The sequence below is a fragment of the Marmota monax genome, unplaced genomic scaffold (assembly GCF_021218885.2).
Source record: "Marmota monax isolate L192 unplaced genomic scaffold, Marmota_monax_Labrador192_F-V1.1 WCK01_AAM20220418_F8-fsc00026, whole genome shotgun sequence".
Classification (NCBI taxonomy): Eukaryota; Metazoa; Chordata; class Mammalia; order Rodentia; family Sciuridae; genus Marmota; species Marmota monax.
The window spans coordinates 11007270-11022088 of record NW_026693108.1 but is presented as its reverse complement, the minus strand read 5'-3'; the positions used below and the strand labels follow the sequence as shown (position 1 = coordinate 11022088).

Here is a 14819-nt window from a genome sequence, read left to right as displayed (position 1 = left end):
TTCTTCTTTTCATTGTGGGCCACAGCCTGAGTCCTTTAATTTTGTCTTTGAATCTATACCAAAACTTGAATACATTGGTAATATATTTCCTTTGTTTTTAGGAGAATAAGTAGATATCATTCTTTGTTAAAGACTGGGCACTTGCAAGATTTTGTTCAAATTATTGAAGTTTTTGTTTCAATTATTAATATTTATGACTCCTTTGGATTGAGGGCAATTAGGCATATTGAAAATTTTGGGACAGGGTAATTCCAACTAAAATCTTGGTATATGACAATGTTTGAGCCTTGTAATAGGAGAGAGAAAGAGATTAGAAGTGGTGATGGGAAATAAAACATGTTTTAGTTGTGATGTAGTCTTCAAAGAGGGCAGAAAATTTTGGTCAAGAAGAGATTTTTCAAGGTAAATGTCATTGAAGTGTAACTGCTGTGAATGATTAATTAAGAGTACCATATTACTGAACTGCACAGAACTACTTTGCAGATTCTTTTGAATCTGAAGATTTGAAAGAAGAGGAGTCTACATTTTTGCCATTCAATAGAAATATAATGCAGGGGTGGGGTGGAGTGTGGTGTGTAGCTCAGTGGTAGATTGTTTGCCTTGGGTTGTATGCACAAGGTCCCGGGTTCAATCCCCAACGCCACAAAACTGACAAAAAAGAAATAGAATTTGAGGTACAATGGCAGGAAAAATATAAATTCAAATTTTCTATTTGCTATATTATGAAAATAAATAGGTAAAATTAATTTTAATATATTTATTTAACACCTAAAATGTTATCTCCACATATAACCAATATAAAAAGAATTAATGAACTGGGTATGCATGCCTGTGATCCCAGCAACTTGATCCCAGGCTGAGGCAGGAGGATGGCAAGTTTGAGGCCAGACTTGGCAACTTAGCAAGACCCTGTCTCAAAAAATAAAAAGGGCTGGAGATGTAGCTCAGTGTTAAAGAATCCCTAGATTCAATCCCAATTAACGCTCCCCCCCCCCAATAAACTAAAAAAACACTTTAGATTTTGTTTTTGAATGAAATCTTCTAAATCTAGTGAATCTTTTTGTACTTTTCTGGAACATCTCAGTTTGGCAACATTTAAAGATCTCTAGTTCATGTGGACAGTACAGGTTTTCATAGATTAGCTATGAGTGAAATTTTGCTGTTATGAAATCTATAGTTTGATTTAAAAACTTTACCACAGACAATTTGCTTTGGAGTTCATGTGTACATATGTTTGTGCACACAGTGGACCACCTCCTCCAGCTACTCCCTGTCTGCCTATAGTTTTCCCATTTGTAAAATGGGGATATTATCAAAACTGACTTCATAGACTTTTTTTTTTTATCTTCTAGATTAATGAATTACTTTTTTTCATACAATATAAAGAGAATAAATAACCATTATCTGATAAGTGAAATAATTCACAGAAGAGTTTGCCACAGTGGCTGCTTTATAGAAAGCACACGGCCTAAATGTTGCTGCTTAATATTACCCTTAACAATTCAGTTTTGCACATTTGAATTCTGAGGCTCCAAACCCCTTGATAGGAAGCGAAAACTGGTGCATTCTCAAGCCTCTCTTTCCCAGAGCTGATGGGCTTGCCCATTGCGCTGTGGCCTTTCTCAGAAGTATTCAGCAAGTGACTCGGGGTCGGGAGTTCTGCTGTCATTCCTTCCCCAAGTACCCAATGGAGCAGGCCAGCTCAGTCCTTCTCCAGGTTTCTGGATGAAGTGCCAGCTGTGCATTTAGACCCCAGCAATGAGGATCTAAGTACAGGGAAGGAAGAAAAAGAAGTGCGGGTGGGTACAGAGACACTGCATGAAAAAGATCTCAAGAAATCTCAGGAGACTTTGCACCACGGACTGCATCATTTGTACAGTGAAGAGCAGCTGCTGTGGGTTCCCCTGTATCTCTTCCTATACCCAGAAGCCCCTCTGTCTTTAGGGATTTAAACTTCTGGTTTATATTTGTGGTTTTCATTTTCTTTTTCCTCAGAATGTCTTTGGGGTGTCTTCATGTAACTCCACATGTAGAATGAAGCCCTGGCTTTTAAGTGGAATTTTTGTCCATCATCTGCCTTTTTGTCCCCCAGGTTTATCTGGACAGTTCCCCATACATGTTGTGTTTTGAGCTGTAGAAAAATGCCTTGTAGTTATTTGTTGTCGTCCTCTTCCTTCGGTGTCACTTTCTTCACACATCCTGCCCATGCTCTCCCTTCTCTGTACCCAGCATCCTGGGCACAGCTTCAGTGTAGCACTTAACATGATTTGTTGTGATTGTGTCATATTGTCCACTGAAGTCATCAAGCATAGTTGATAGGGGGAGTTTTAAAGTTGATTTAACTTGATCGGCATGTATGTCCTTGGATATGCGTGGTCTATCTGGAAGAATATACAGGAGACTAGTAAGAGCAGGAAACTGGAGTGCTTTTAAAATTCTGAACCATATGTTTCTTGATTTATTTAAAAGAAAATTTTTATGTAGAGAAGATTAATATGTATTTGAGTTTGTACACTAATTGGTAATATATTAATAGCCTTGAGTAGAGATGATGTGTCAGGTGCAAACACATATTTTTGTTACTGGGAATTGAACTCAGCGGCACTTTGCTACTTACCCAGTTCTTTTTATTTTTTATTTTGAGACAGGGTCTTGCTAAGTTACTTGCTAAGTCTCACAGGCTGGCCTTGAACTGTGATCTTTCTGTTTGAGCCTCCTGAGTTGCTGGGATTACAAATGTGTACCTCCATGCCCAGCCAAATATTTGCTTTGATACAATTTTTCCTGATTAGTCAGGGGCATACTCCTAGATTCCTAACAGTCTGGCATGTGGTTCCGTGCAGTAGAATAACAATACCTGTAGCTAATACTTGTTGAGTATATATTATGTGCTAGGCACTGTCCTGGGTACTTTCTGGGTGTTAATTTGTATAATTCTCATGACCTCTTATGGCAGATACTCTTATCCTCATTGGTATATCAAATGAGGGACAAGAAGTAGATAACTTGCCCATGGAAGAACATTCAAGAAGAACACGTGGGAGTTCTGGGGTTTTTCAGCCTGGATAATTTGGCTCTGACTGACTCCTAACCACTAGTTCTGCCTTCTGAACAGAAAGCAGAATGGGATTCTTCCTTAATCCTTGTAATTGGTCATACATATTTGCTTTAATGCCTCAGAATTCAAATGTGCTTAACGTGAAATTTACAGGAATGCTGTCTGCAGTGCTCTTATCAGATGTAGTTGTTTAATGCTTCATAAAATTTCACAGTTTTAAATGCGGTTCGAGGAAGTGTAAGCATTGTTTTCTAGGACTGTGCCTCCTGTTTAACAGGGATTTACTGTGACCGTTTGGATAGGAAGTTTTACAGAAGTCTCAGGCCTGAGGTGAAAGCAGGTTATTTTAAGGGTCTCTATGGTTCCGGGTTCTGTCACATCGAGAGCTTGCTAGTTTACAACAGCAGCTAGTCTCAGGTTGGTGAAATGAACCATGTATGAGGTGAAGGTCAGACCAAGAGTTTGAAAGCCTTTTCCATTCTGAGATTCCAGACTTTCCCTGTGGGTTAACATGGTGCTTTAAGTTATAGAAGAGTAATATTTTAGAAGATCACGTAGAACTTTAACTCTTCTTTTAGAAATATAAAACATTTTTATGGTTCTCTCTACTAAACTTAAAACATTTCACTGACCCATGAATAATTGTGTACATATGTGCATTGCATCCATATTACTCCTAATTGTGTGTTTTCTTCCCTTCTTCCTTCCTTCCTTCCGTTTTTTTTCTCTATGTTAAGGATTGGGGATGGAATCCAGGCCTTGCTCATGGTAGGCAAGTGCTCTACCATTGAGCTATATTCCTTGCCAATTGTGTGTTTTCTAAAAAAGAGATTAGTCAGCACAATTTTAGAGTTGGAAGAAAGCCTTATGGGATACTTATTCATTAGTGTACTATCAGTTTATGTATATGGAAGTTAAGAAATTGCTTAAGCCAAGGTCATCAGTAGCAAAGCTGGGCTTGAGACTTAGGTCTCCAGATACACACCAGAAGCATTTTTCTTATCATTTGATTTTAGCTGCTTCAAAATGTGATGATTATTCAGACTTAACACTGAATTCAAATGGTATGACTTAGTTGGTCTGGACATCTTTGGATATAAGCACAAAACAACTCAGGATGCTTAGGACTTCCCAGACTTTATAAAATAAAATTTAAAATAAAAATTTTAAGCATTTTTGAGTTAAAAGTTTTTTAGTTTTTTAAAGTATCATTTGAAGATTTGCTTTTGTTAAGAAAGTTTATTTCCACTTAAAAATAAAGTAACCTAGTCAAGTCATGCTATAACAAAGTAATTAAGGTCAGATGATTTTAGTTATTTCTTGGTTTTAAGTGCACATATTATCCTAGAAAGTCAATGTTTCCTAGAATAATGTCCATTGTTGATTATGGAAAAAACTTGATGTTTTCTGCTCTCAAACAATTTTACCTTTTTTTCCTTCTTTTTCAGACTTTTGATAAAATACTTATTGCTAATAGAGGAGAAATTGCATGTAGGGTGAGTAGAATTTGAATTCTCTTTTCCATTTTACTCAATGAAATTTATTATTGTTAAATCCCTTTAAATATGAATTACTATAAATTAGATAACATTCATGTATTTTAAATAGGTTATTAAAACTTGTAAGAAGATGGGCATTAAGACGGTTGCCATCCACAGTGATGTTGATGCTAGTTCTGTAAGTATATTTTAGTTTAAATCTGAACTTAATTTTGAGTTACATACAACAAAAATGAAAGCTATTCTATTTTTTCTTGGCCTCAAAAATGCATATTTTAAAACTTAATTGTTCACTGTTATATTAAGTAAAATGGAAGTGTCATAATGTCATCTCTATGTGTCCTAATTCTTTGTTTTTAAAGCTTAAAAACCAAGAATAGACTAAAAAATTGCAAAGCTATTGCTGGTCAGCAAGTAGATTTAAGCAAAGCATGAGAAAGTTAGATGGAAGATTAATGAACTGTTTACACAATGCTCCCTTATGAAAGCACGTTTCCCCAGCATAACTCCAGTGTCACTAAGGGAATGCTGTGGTTGTTTAACCTTTCCTAAATGGCTGATGTGTTCAGCTGAAAGTTGATAAATGAGAGATAGGCTGATGCTAATTGGACATGAACAAAAGAAGGTATAGCATAAAGCAATGAATGATATATAATTTTATCTGGCATTTTTAACACAGCAGGCATTTTTTAGCTGTAATGAACTATGAATGAATAGAAAAAAAATCCCATGGGAAAAGAATGTAAATTATTGGAACTTTATGGAATGAAATATAAGTAGTTGTACTTTAATGTGAGTTGCTATTTTTCAAAAGTGTGCTTTTGATAACCAGACCTTTTGTTAATGTTAGCTTTTATAATATAGTAATTTAATACAGTTTTCAAGTTTTGTGATCTTTAAATTTTTGTTTTATCCAGAATTATGTTGTTGATTTTTGTCTTATTGTAATTCTTCTCCTTTTTAAGAAATAAAATGGAAATAACTACAAACTAATTTACCGAAAATAAATGCTAAGTATATAATTTATTTGGCACCTGCATTTAAAATATCTATCTTTTAATGAAAAGTAATGGAAATTTTGCATATGTATTGTTTGATATTCTTTTTTTTTTAACATTTGATTGTGGCTTCTTTGCAAAAAATCGTTTAAACTATGATGGCTTTAATGGTAATTTACGTTCCTCAGATATTCATCAAATAATGAGAAAACTGTTACTTTTATTAATCTGTTTCTTGATTGGTAAATTAAGGTATTTATTAACAGAAAATTCCTATAGGGAAAAATTTTGTTAAAGTCAACATCAAGCTAGTAATAGATTTAAAATTCATATTTCTCTTCTTATGTTTATTATCAGTGTATTAGCTTATGGGATATTTTCATCTATGGATAAATTGAGAGAAAAAAATGTTTGAATTGTAGGCACTATTTTATTTCAAGACTAACAGGGACCTTTTGTTTATTACTTTTCCATATTAAAATGTAGTTAATTCTCTATGCTATGTTCTCTTGGAAGTGACTATTATATGGATAGTTAAAAATCATTGACATTTTTTTTTTTCTTTCACACTTACATTTCAGTGTTGGTGCTGTAGAATAATCTGTAATCTGTAGCATCTTCTGCAAAGTGTTGTCCCAAATAGCATTGCCAACTTTCCCATTCTTACATTTCTAGCTTTAGACAAATTCTTACATTCTGATTTAGACAAATTATTTTTCAGATTCTGTAAAAGCTAGTTTCAAAAGAGTTACTGTAAGTTTTTTATCTTTCTTATGCATGCCTTTCCCAAAGCAGATGTGGGAATTTTCTATTTTAAAGAAATTTGAGGCTGAAACTAATAGTAGATACATCAAGAATTATAATATATGATTTAGAATATGATTTCCCAGGCTCCATAGTAGAAGTACTGCATTCTCCGTCAAAACTCAACAGTATGGTCAAATCAGAGAAAGGCATTTGGTTTCTGCTTCAGTGGCAAGAAGGCAGAAAAGGTGAATTTCTTTAATAATATTTTTCCTTCTTCAACACTTGATCACGGAGGTTTCCATCATATCTAATCAGCTTTACAAGATCAGTAATATGAACAAGCCATGCTGTTCAAATGTTATCGTTAGGATGTTTGTCATTAAGAAGTGGGAATTTATGGAATCAACCTAGATGCCCTTCAATAGACGAATGGATAAAAAAAATGTGGCATTTATACACAATGGAGTATTACTCTGCATTAAAAAATGACAAAATCATAGAATTTGCAGGGAAATAGATGGCATTAGAGCAGATTATGCTAAGTGAAGCTAGCCAATCCCTAAAAAACAAATGCCAGATGTCTTCTTTGATATAAGGAGAGTAACTAAGAACAGAGTAGGGACGAAGAGCAGGAGAAGAAGATTAACATTAAACAGGGATGAGAGGTGGGAGGGAAAGGGAGAGAGAAGGGAAATTGCATGGAAATGGAAGGAGACCCGCAGGGTTATACAAAAGTACATACAAGAGGAAGTGAGGGGAAAGGGAAAAATAATACAAGAGGGAGAAATGAATGACAGTAGAGGGGGTAGAGAGAGAAGAGGGGAGGGGAGGGGAGGGGAGGGGGGATAGTAGAGGATAGGAAAGGCAGCAGAACACAACAGACACTAGTATGGCAATATGTAAATCAATGGATGTGTAACTGATGTGATTCTGCAATCTGTATACGGGGTAAAAATGGGAGTTCATAACCCACTTGAATCAAAGTGTGAAATATGATATATCAAGAACTATGTAATGTTTTGAAGAACCAACAATAAAAAAAATAAATGTAACTTGGAGTTAAAAAGTTACATACTTTATATGTTGACTTCATAAATTGAAATGTAATTATTTATTGTAGTAGGGAAATACTACAAAACTTGACTGTGAAAGTTATTAATTTTTTGTTAAAGAAACTAATTTTTAGTTAACCAGGGAAAAATGTTAAGCTACTACTCAAGTAATACATCATACAAACAGGTAAAGCCAGTTGCAGAAATTGATGTTTAATGGAAAAGTCATCTTGAAAATGATTGTGTAGTTCTTCTGTCAGACCCTCCCTTCAGTGGATTCTTCAAAATTGTCTTTAGGATTCTTGGCCCTTTGTTCTTCCATATGATTTTAGAATGAGCTCCCAGAGTTATCCCATCCCAACTGAATTTTTAGTGTCTTTTTTTTTAATTTATTTTTTAAATTTTAATTTGTTATACATGACAGCAGAATGCATTACAATTCATATTACATACATAGAGCACAATTTTTCATATCTAGTTGTATACAAAGTAAAGTCACAGCATTTGTGTCTTTATACATGTACTTTGGGTAGTGATATCCATCTCATTCCACTGTCTTTCCTACTCCCATGCCCCATTCCTTCTCCTCCCCTCCCCTCCGCCCTATCTGGAGTTCATGTAATCCTCCCTTGCCCCCCTCCCCAACCCCATTATGAATCAGTATCCTTAAATCAGAGAAAATATTTGGAATTCCGAATTTTTAGTTTCTATGAACAGAATTTCTATAAATGTACAAATCTTTTTGTGAAAATAGACTTTTATTTTTCTTGGTTAAATACTAGGAGAGGGGGCTGGGACTTGTAACTCAGTGGTAGAGCACTTGCCTAGCATCTATGAGGCCCTGGGTTTGAGTCCCAGCCCTGCAAACAAAAACAAAACTAAAACACCTAGGAAGGAATTTCTGGGTCATTCAGTAGATGAGGGGTTGGCAGCTTTTTTTTTTTTTTTTTTCCTTTCTTTCTTTTGTTTGGATGGTAAATATATTTGTTTGGAGAATAAATATATTTTAGACTTTGAGGGTGTCCATTGCTGCTGCTGCTGCTGCTGCTGCTGCTTCTCCTCCTCCTTCTCCCCTGACCCTCCATTTTTTTGTGATATCTTTGGTATCAGAATGATCCTGGCCTCATGAGTTGGAAAGTTTTCTCATCTATTTTTTTGGCAAGAGTTTGTGAAGAATTGGTATTAATTCCTCTTTAAATGTTTACCAGTGAAGCCATCTAGGATGTATATTTCCAAGATGTAGTTTTTTCTTAAATACTAATTCTTTTGTTATAGATTTATTCATATTTTCTTTAGAGAGTAATTGTAGTTTGGTTCTTTCTAGGAATTCATCATTTCCATCTAATTTATCTAGTTTATTGGTATAAAGTTGTTTATAGTATTTCCTTATTATTTTTATTTCTATAAAGTTGTAGTATTGTCTCCCTTTTCCTTCCTGGTTTTAGACATGTGAGTCTTCTTCCTTTTTTTTTTCCCCTTGGTCATTATCTTTGTCTGTTCAGGTTGTTATAACAGAACATCACAGACTGGGTGGCCTATACCCAGTAGAAATTTATTTCTTACAGTTCTGGAGGCTGGGAAGTCAAGATCAGGCAACAGCAGATTTGGTTTCCAGTGAGGGCCCCCTTCCTGGAACACAGATGAAGCTATCTAGCTGTATTTTCCCATGGTGGAAGGGCCAAGATCTTTCTGGCATCTTCTGTGAGATCATCAATCTCACTCATGAGTTCTCCACTACTATTTAACAGTATTCTTAGACGTAATAGCACTTAGTCAAGAGCTATAAAATGGTGGACAGCAGGGCAAAATTAAGAAGGTATTACTGAGTTCCGACTTGTACAGTTAACTGAATGACTCACTAGAAACAGAAAAATCTTATGTGAACTGGTTAAAGAATAATAAAGAAGCTGGACGAAGCTGGACATGGTGGTGCATGATGTGGTGGTGCATGAATAGCTGAATCACAGCTATTCAGGTGGCTGAGGCAAGAGGATCGCAAGTTTGCAGCCAGCCATCAGTATGGACAATTTAGCAAGAATCTGTCTCAAAATTAAGTAAAGGAAGGGCTGGGGATGTGGCTCAGTGGCAGAGCACTGGTTTAGCATGCACGAAGCCCTGGATTTAATCCCCAAAAGAAGGAAGAAAGAAATCTCTATCTTTAACTCATATATGAAAAAAATGTATATAATTTAAAACTAAAAAAATATCTAAATGAGATAAGAAATAGAACTTTAAAAAATAAAACTGGCTGGCCATAGTGTCATATGCCTGTAATCCCAATGATTTGAAAGGCAGATGCAGGAGGATTGTGAGTTCAAAGCTAGCCTCAACAACTCAGCAAGGCCCACAGCAACTTAGTGAAACCCTGTCTCAAAAAATGAAAATAAATAAATAAAGGGCTTGGGATAGGGCTCAGTTAAGTGCCTCTAGTTCAATCCCTAATACTAGTATGGAAACAATGCATACTTAAGACACAATTTTTAGAACATACATGAAGACTTCTACTTTTATATAGGAAGACCATGTATTTTAAATGTTAGTTATTACTGAATTAATCTATACATTTAAAAAATATTTATTTTTTAGTTATAAGTGGACACAATATCTTTTTTGGGGGGGGGGTTGTTGAAGTCTGTTTATTTGTGTTAATGTAAAGCCTAGCAGCAATTAGAGTATAACCAAGAAAAATAGTTCAGACACTGTGATTTGTCTGGAGAAGGCAGCACGGTGTTATTATTTTAACTTAAAAATCCAGCAGTATTTCAAATGTTCTTTTATAAGCAAAGATGCCATTCTACCTCCTTAAAGTACTATAACTGATTCTTTCCCATAAAAGTAATTTACATAGTTTTAGCAGTTTTTGCATGAAATTATACTGTGTGATGAGCAGATAAACTTACTGATGGTCACATTATCTTTGTTTTGTTTTTATGTGGTGCTGAGGATCGAACCTGGTGCCTCACGCATGGTAGGCAAGCACTCTGGCTTTGAGCCACAACCCCAGCCCCCACATTATTTATTTATTTATTTAAAAAATATTTTTAGTTGTTGATGGACACAATACCTTTATTTTATTTTTTATTTTTATGTGGTGCTGAGAATCAAGCCCAGTGCCTCACACATACTAGGCAAGTGCTTTGTCACTGAGCTACAACCCCAGCCCCTGTACATTTTCTTAAGTCTGAATAAATACAACAAAAGTTTTCTTTGGAAATTGACAGAAGATTAAATATGCAAGAATGTATTTTCCCCTTAGTTTATTCTGAGAAAAATTGGCAAGGAGAATAGCATAACATATTAAAATATATTATAAAGTGGGAACATTCATAAAATGTTGGAGTGAGGAGACACACAATGTGTCAAAATGCATTCTACTATCGTGTATAACTAATTGGAACAAATTAAAAATACAAAAAAAAGAAAAGAGGGAGACACCAATCTATGGAATAAATTTATTGAATTTTAGGCAGAGAGCTAATGTGGGAGATTTCTTGATTGCTAAAGGGCTGTATCAGAAGGCAGAGGAGTGGCATCCTAGGGCTGCTTGCCTCTGATTTTGGGTAGTTCCAGAGAAGAAAAGAAACATAAGGAATGAGAGCTGTTTAATGACTAGAAGTTTCTTGTGCAGGTAGGTACTACAACATTAATTTGATGAGTAGTGAGAGCAAAGAATTTGAGAATTTAGATTTATTAAACTTGTACTCTTCAAAGTGCACCTAGATAACATTCATATTTTAAGTAAAAAGACCAGAACATTTCTCCATTAAAAAGTAGCAAAATATTATATATACAAACTGTTAGAATTAGGGTTTCAATTTTTTTTTTAAATTTAAAATGACATTTCATTAGGTTAAGTGAAAAGTGTCCAGAGTATTTCAAATGAGAAAAATGATTCTGTACTTTAACCTTTGACCATGTTTTCTGTCTGTACTCCTAAATTGAACTTATCAATATTTGGTCACTTTGTGTATAATCAAGTTGAATTTAAATGTGAAATATCTGATATTTACCATGTTGAAACAAGAACCTAAAATCAGAGAAGTATTCACTGTGATTCACTTCTTATGCGGGCAGCCTGCTGTTTAAAGTGTGATTCCTGGTGTGTTCTGGAGTCTCAGCCTTAGGATTCCATAATGAGATTGAGTGGGGTTTCCTGTGAGCACTCTGGGATGATTGACAGTAAGGTGAGGGCAATCATCACTTTTCATGCCTACCCTTGATAATATTTCCCTGCTGTCTGGGGAGGGACTGAGAACAAATAGGACTTCGTGATGTCTAAGTAATTAGTGTATGTTGGTTCCAGCTGAACAAACTGGAGGGTAATGATCAGGTAAATGGAAATGGAATACATTAATGTAGGCTAAGGTATAAGAGACCTTAGGGGAAAACTTATCAAAATTTTATGGGATTGTTGGGATATCTTTATTTTATATCTTTTGATATATATATATCTTTATATATACATATCTATCTATCTGTCTTTATTAGCATATCTTTGCATTTATTATAGATGCACACAGAGATTAAATCAATTTAAATGTAAAAACCTCAAACATTTATTTATTTTTTCTTTGGTTTCAGGACATTTTTCAACCTTTTAAAATTTCACAAATTTGTTAGTGGACATTATTTGTAGCTGATGCTGTCACTGATCCTCAGTTATGAGTAAATGACTAGGGTCAAGCTTGTAAAACTTTTGGGGGTTGTTAACTGAAAATATCTAGTGACCTTTTGTGTGTGTGTGTGTGTGTGTGTGTGTGTGGTGTATTTAGTGATATTCTTAAATTGCTTGTACTAGTTAAAGGAGATGTTAAGGTGGCCATCATGATCCATACTTCCTAGTTAGTCTTAATTAGGTCAGAAATATTTCCAGATGTTTAGTTTGCAATACAAAATTTATAGGCTCTTAATTATTGCAAAATATTTATAAATTGTCATCCTTCAATATTAGATTTTCTTATCAGTAACATGAAGTCCCGTGGCAAAACCTCTGCATGGTGACTATAGTATAGCATTTAACAGGAAGGAAGGAATTGGTTTCATTGATGTGGTTTCGGATCTTAGAGTTCTGATAATTAGGTAATCAAACGGTTATAAAATGGCGTTCTTGCTTTAAAACTTAACTATTGCTCGCTGTTCTCATAAGACTTGGCCTTCAATAACCTTTTTAGATTAAGAACACAGTGTATCTATGCAAATTTGAAACACTGGACTTCTCAGAGAAGCACTAAGTGTAATCAGGAGAGGAAAGCATTTAAGATGTTTAGACATTTTCTTTTCTTTTTTGCAAGTATTGTTTTTGGAAAAACTTATTTTGCAGAAACACTGTGCCCTATCAATTTTAAATGTTTTGATTATCTTTAGCTTGGCTAAATTACTTTCTCTGCATTTTGGGTAAAATGGAATAGGATAAGATTCCTGGTAGGAATTTGTTCACATTAATATGGCTCATCAGGGACATTATATTTAATTGGAGATCCTGCAGAATAGTAGCAGGAGGCTGAAGAGAATTATTTAGCATTAGCAATGGCTCGTCTGGGAGTTGTGCACTAATCAAGGCGCTGGAGTGTTAGCGGTGGGGATGATGGGAATTATGACGATTATGACATGTAAGCATGTCTGCGTGCAAACTGGACAGGCAATGAGTTAATCAAGAAGTATATTAAATGGCTCCCATGCTGATTCATTATTATCTACCATAGTGCTTGTCAGGTTGTGTATTTAAAAAATACAATTATTGTTGAGTTCAATGTGTATGTGAGCTGAATTCAGCCATCATTCTTTGCTTTTCAATAAAGCAATCTTAAATTGCCTTATACATACAAAAGTAGAAAATTGTGTCTGTTGTGGTTTGTGTTTTAAAGTGTAGTATCTTTTTTATCACTTTAGAGTCAACCTCTAATTTTGGACTCATTTAAAAATTTGTTGGCTTTGTCCTTTTTTGCATTCATTGTAAATACTCTTTGCTTATTTCTTACTGCATAAAGGATTTGGATTCAGAAATAAAATCTATGTACCTTTATTTTTCAAGTTGAAAATAATTCTAGTATTTCAGAGAGAAATTAATGTTTAACACATGAAGCTATGGAAAAATCAAAGCTTCAATGTTTCCAACATCAAAATGCTCCAAAATCAGGAGTGGGGGGTGGAAATCTCCTTTGCTGTAGTGGGTGGTCTCTTTGTGCCAGGTAGACCCATTCTGTGCCCAGCATGGTTAGAGCCATCTGTCATGAAACTATCAGTTAGAAATGCTAGAAACGTACATATTTTGGGGAAATGGAACTAATAAATTGAATTCCTTTTAGAAAATAAATTGAAATGCAGCATAAATTCATGAGCAAACTAGATTATATCTGTAGACAAATTTATAGAGTTGCTATACAGATGAACAATTTTTTTTATTACTGTAGGCGCTGCCAAATTTAATAAAACTTTCTACCAAACTGACCTTCATGTAATAACTTAATTAAAGCAATATTATGGATAATGCTCAAAGTGTTAACCTGTGGGTGGTTGTTATTGAAATCCATTATCTGTGGAGTCAGTATTAGTGGTCAGCAACATCAGAAGTAAAACTTGCAACCAAGAGCGTCCCTTGGGAGCTGTGAGCCCAGCAGGTTAAATCGTCAAAACCCAGCAAAGCTTCTTAAAAGACTGATAGTTTAAGCCCCCTGGAGTGAAAGGTAAACCAGTCATTCCAGTCAGGAAAGGACCATGACTTTATTTAGCAGTCAAGCAAAAATTACATTTGGACAGGAAAAAGGGATTTATATCAGTATCTTCATGTATGAGTTATTTTATTCGTATATATGTTCATGTACTTTAGCTTTAATAAAAACATTCCAACTTCTTGTTTTGGTGCTGGGAGTTGAATCAGGGCCTCTTGCGTGCTAGGCTAGCACTCCACCAATGAGCTACATAGACCCTCATACCCAACTTTTTAATATGCTGAGAGTGACTTGTGAAAAATTTGCTTTATAAAATGAAAAGATGTGTCCCAAGGCCTTCCACGTTTTTTGTTAATAATAAGAACTTTATCCTTTTTCTTACACTAAAATTCAGTTTAGAAAAAATTTGACTTAAAAAAACTGTACATATTAATGGGGTACCGTGTAATATCTCCATAGATCTATACATTGCTTACAGTTTGAATTAGGTTAAAAATATGTATTTCCTCAAACGTTTATCATTTCAAAGTATGGAAAGCTTTACAGATTTGCGTGTTGTCCTTGCACAGGGGCCATGCTGGTCTCTGTATTATTCCAACCTAATTTTTCTGTGCTGCTGGTGATCAAATCCAGGGCCTTGTGCAAGCTAGACAAGCACTGTACCACTGAGCTGCACTCCACCCCTGTATGGTTCCAGTTTTAGTACATATACTAAAATTTTAAGACTAAAACTGAAACTTTATGAATACATCTTTTTGGTTTTGTTTATTTAAAAAATTCTGGTGAATTTAAATGAA

At 34.8% G+C, this 14819-nt stretch overlaps 1 protein-coding gene and 1 non-coding gene across 5 annotated transcripts in view; one reads left to right on the top strand and one right to left on the bottom strand.

Annotated features, from left to right (window-relative positions):
- The window catches only part of Pcca (propionyl-CoA carboxylase subunit alpha), a 358388-nt gene that overhangs the window by 15899 nt on the left and 327670 nt on the right, over positions 1-14819 (top strand). For all 4 annotated transcript variants that reach the window (XM_046454817.2, XM_046454816.2, XM_046454818.2 and 1 more), the window contains exons 3-4: positions 4507-4554; positions 4667-4735. In XM_046454817.2, the coding sequence (XP_046310773.1) occupies positions 4507-4554; positions 4667-4735 (117 nt within the window). The remainder of the gene's footprint in view (positions 1-4506; positions 4555-4666; positions 4736-14819) is intronic.
- LOC124099776 (U6 spliceosomal RNA) lies at positions 14547-14648 on the bottom strand. Its single transcript, XR_006854094.1, has one exon. It is a non-coding gene; the product is annotated as a U6 spliceosomal RNA (small nuclear RNA).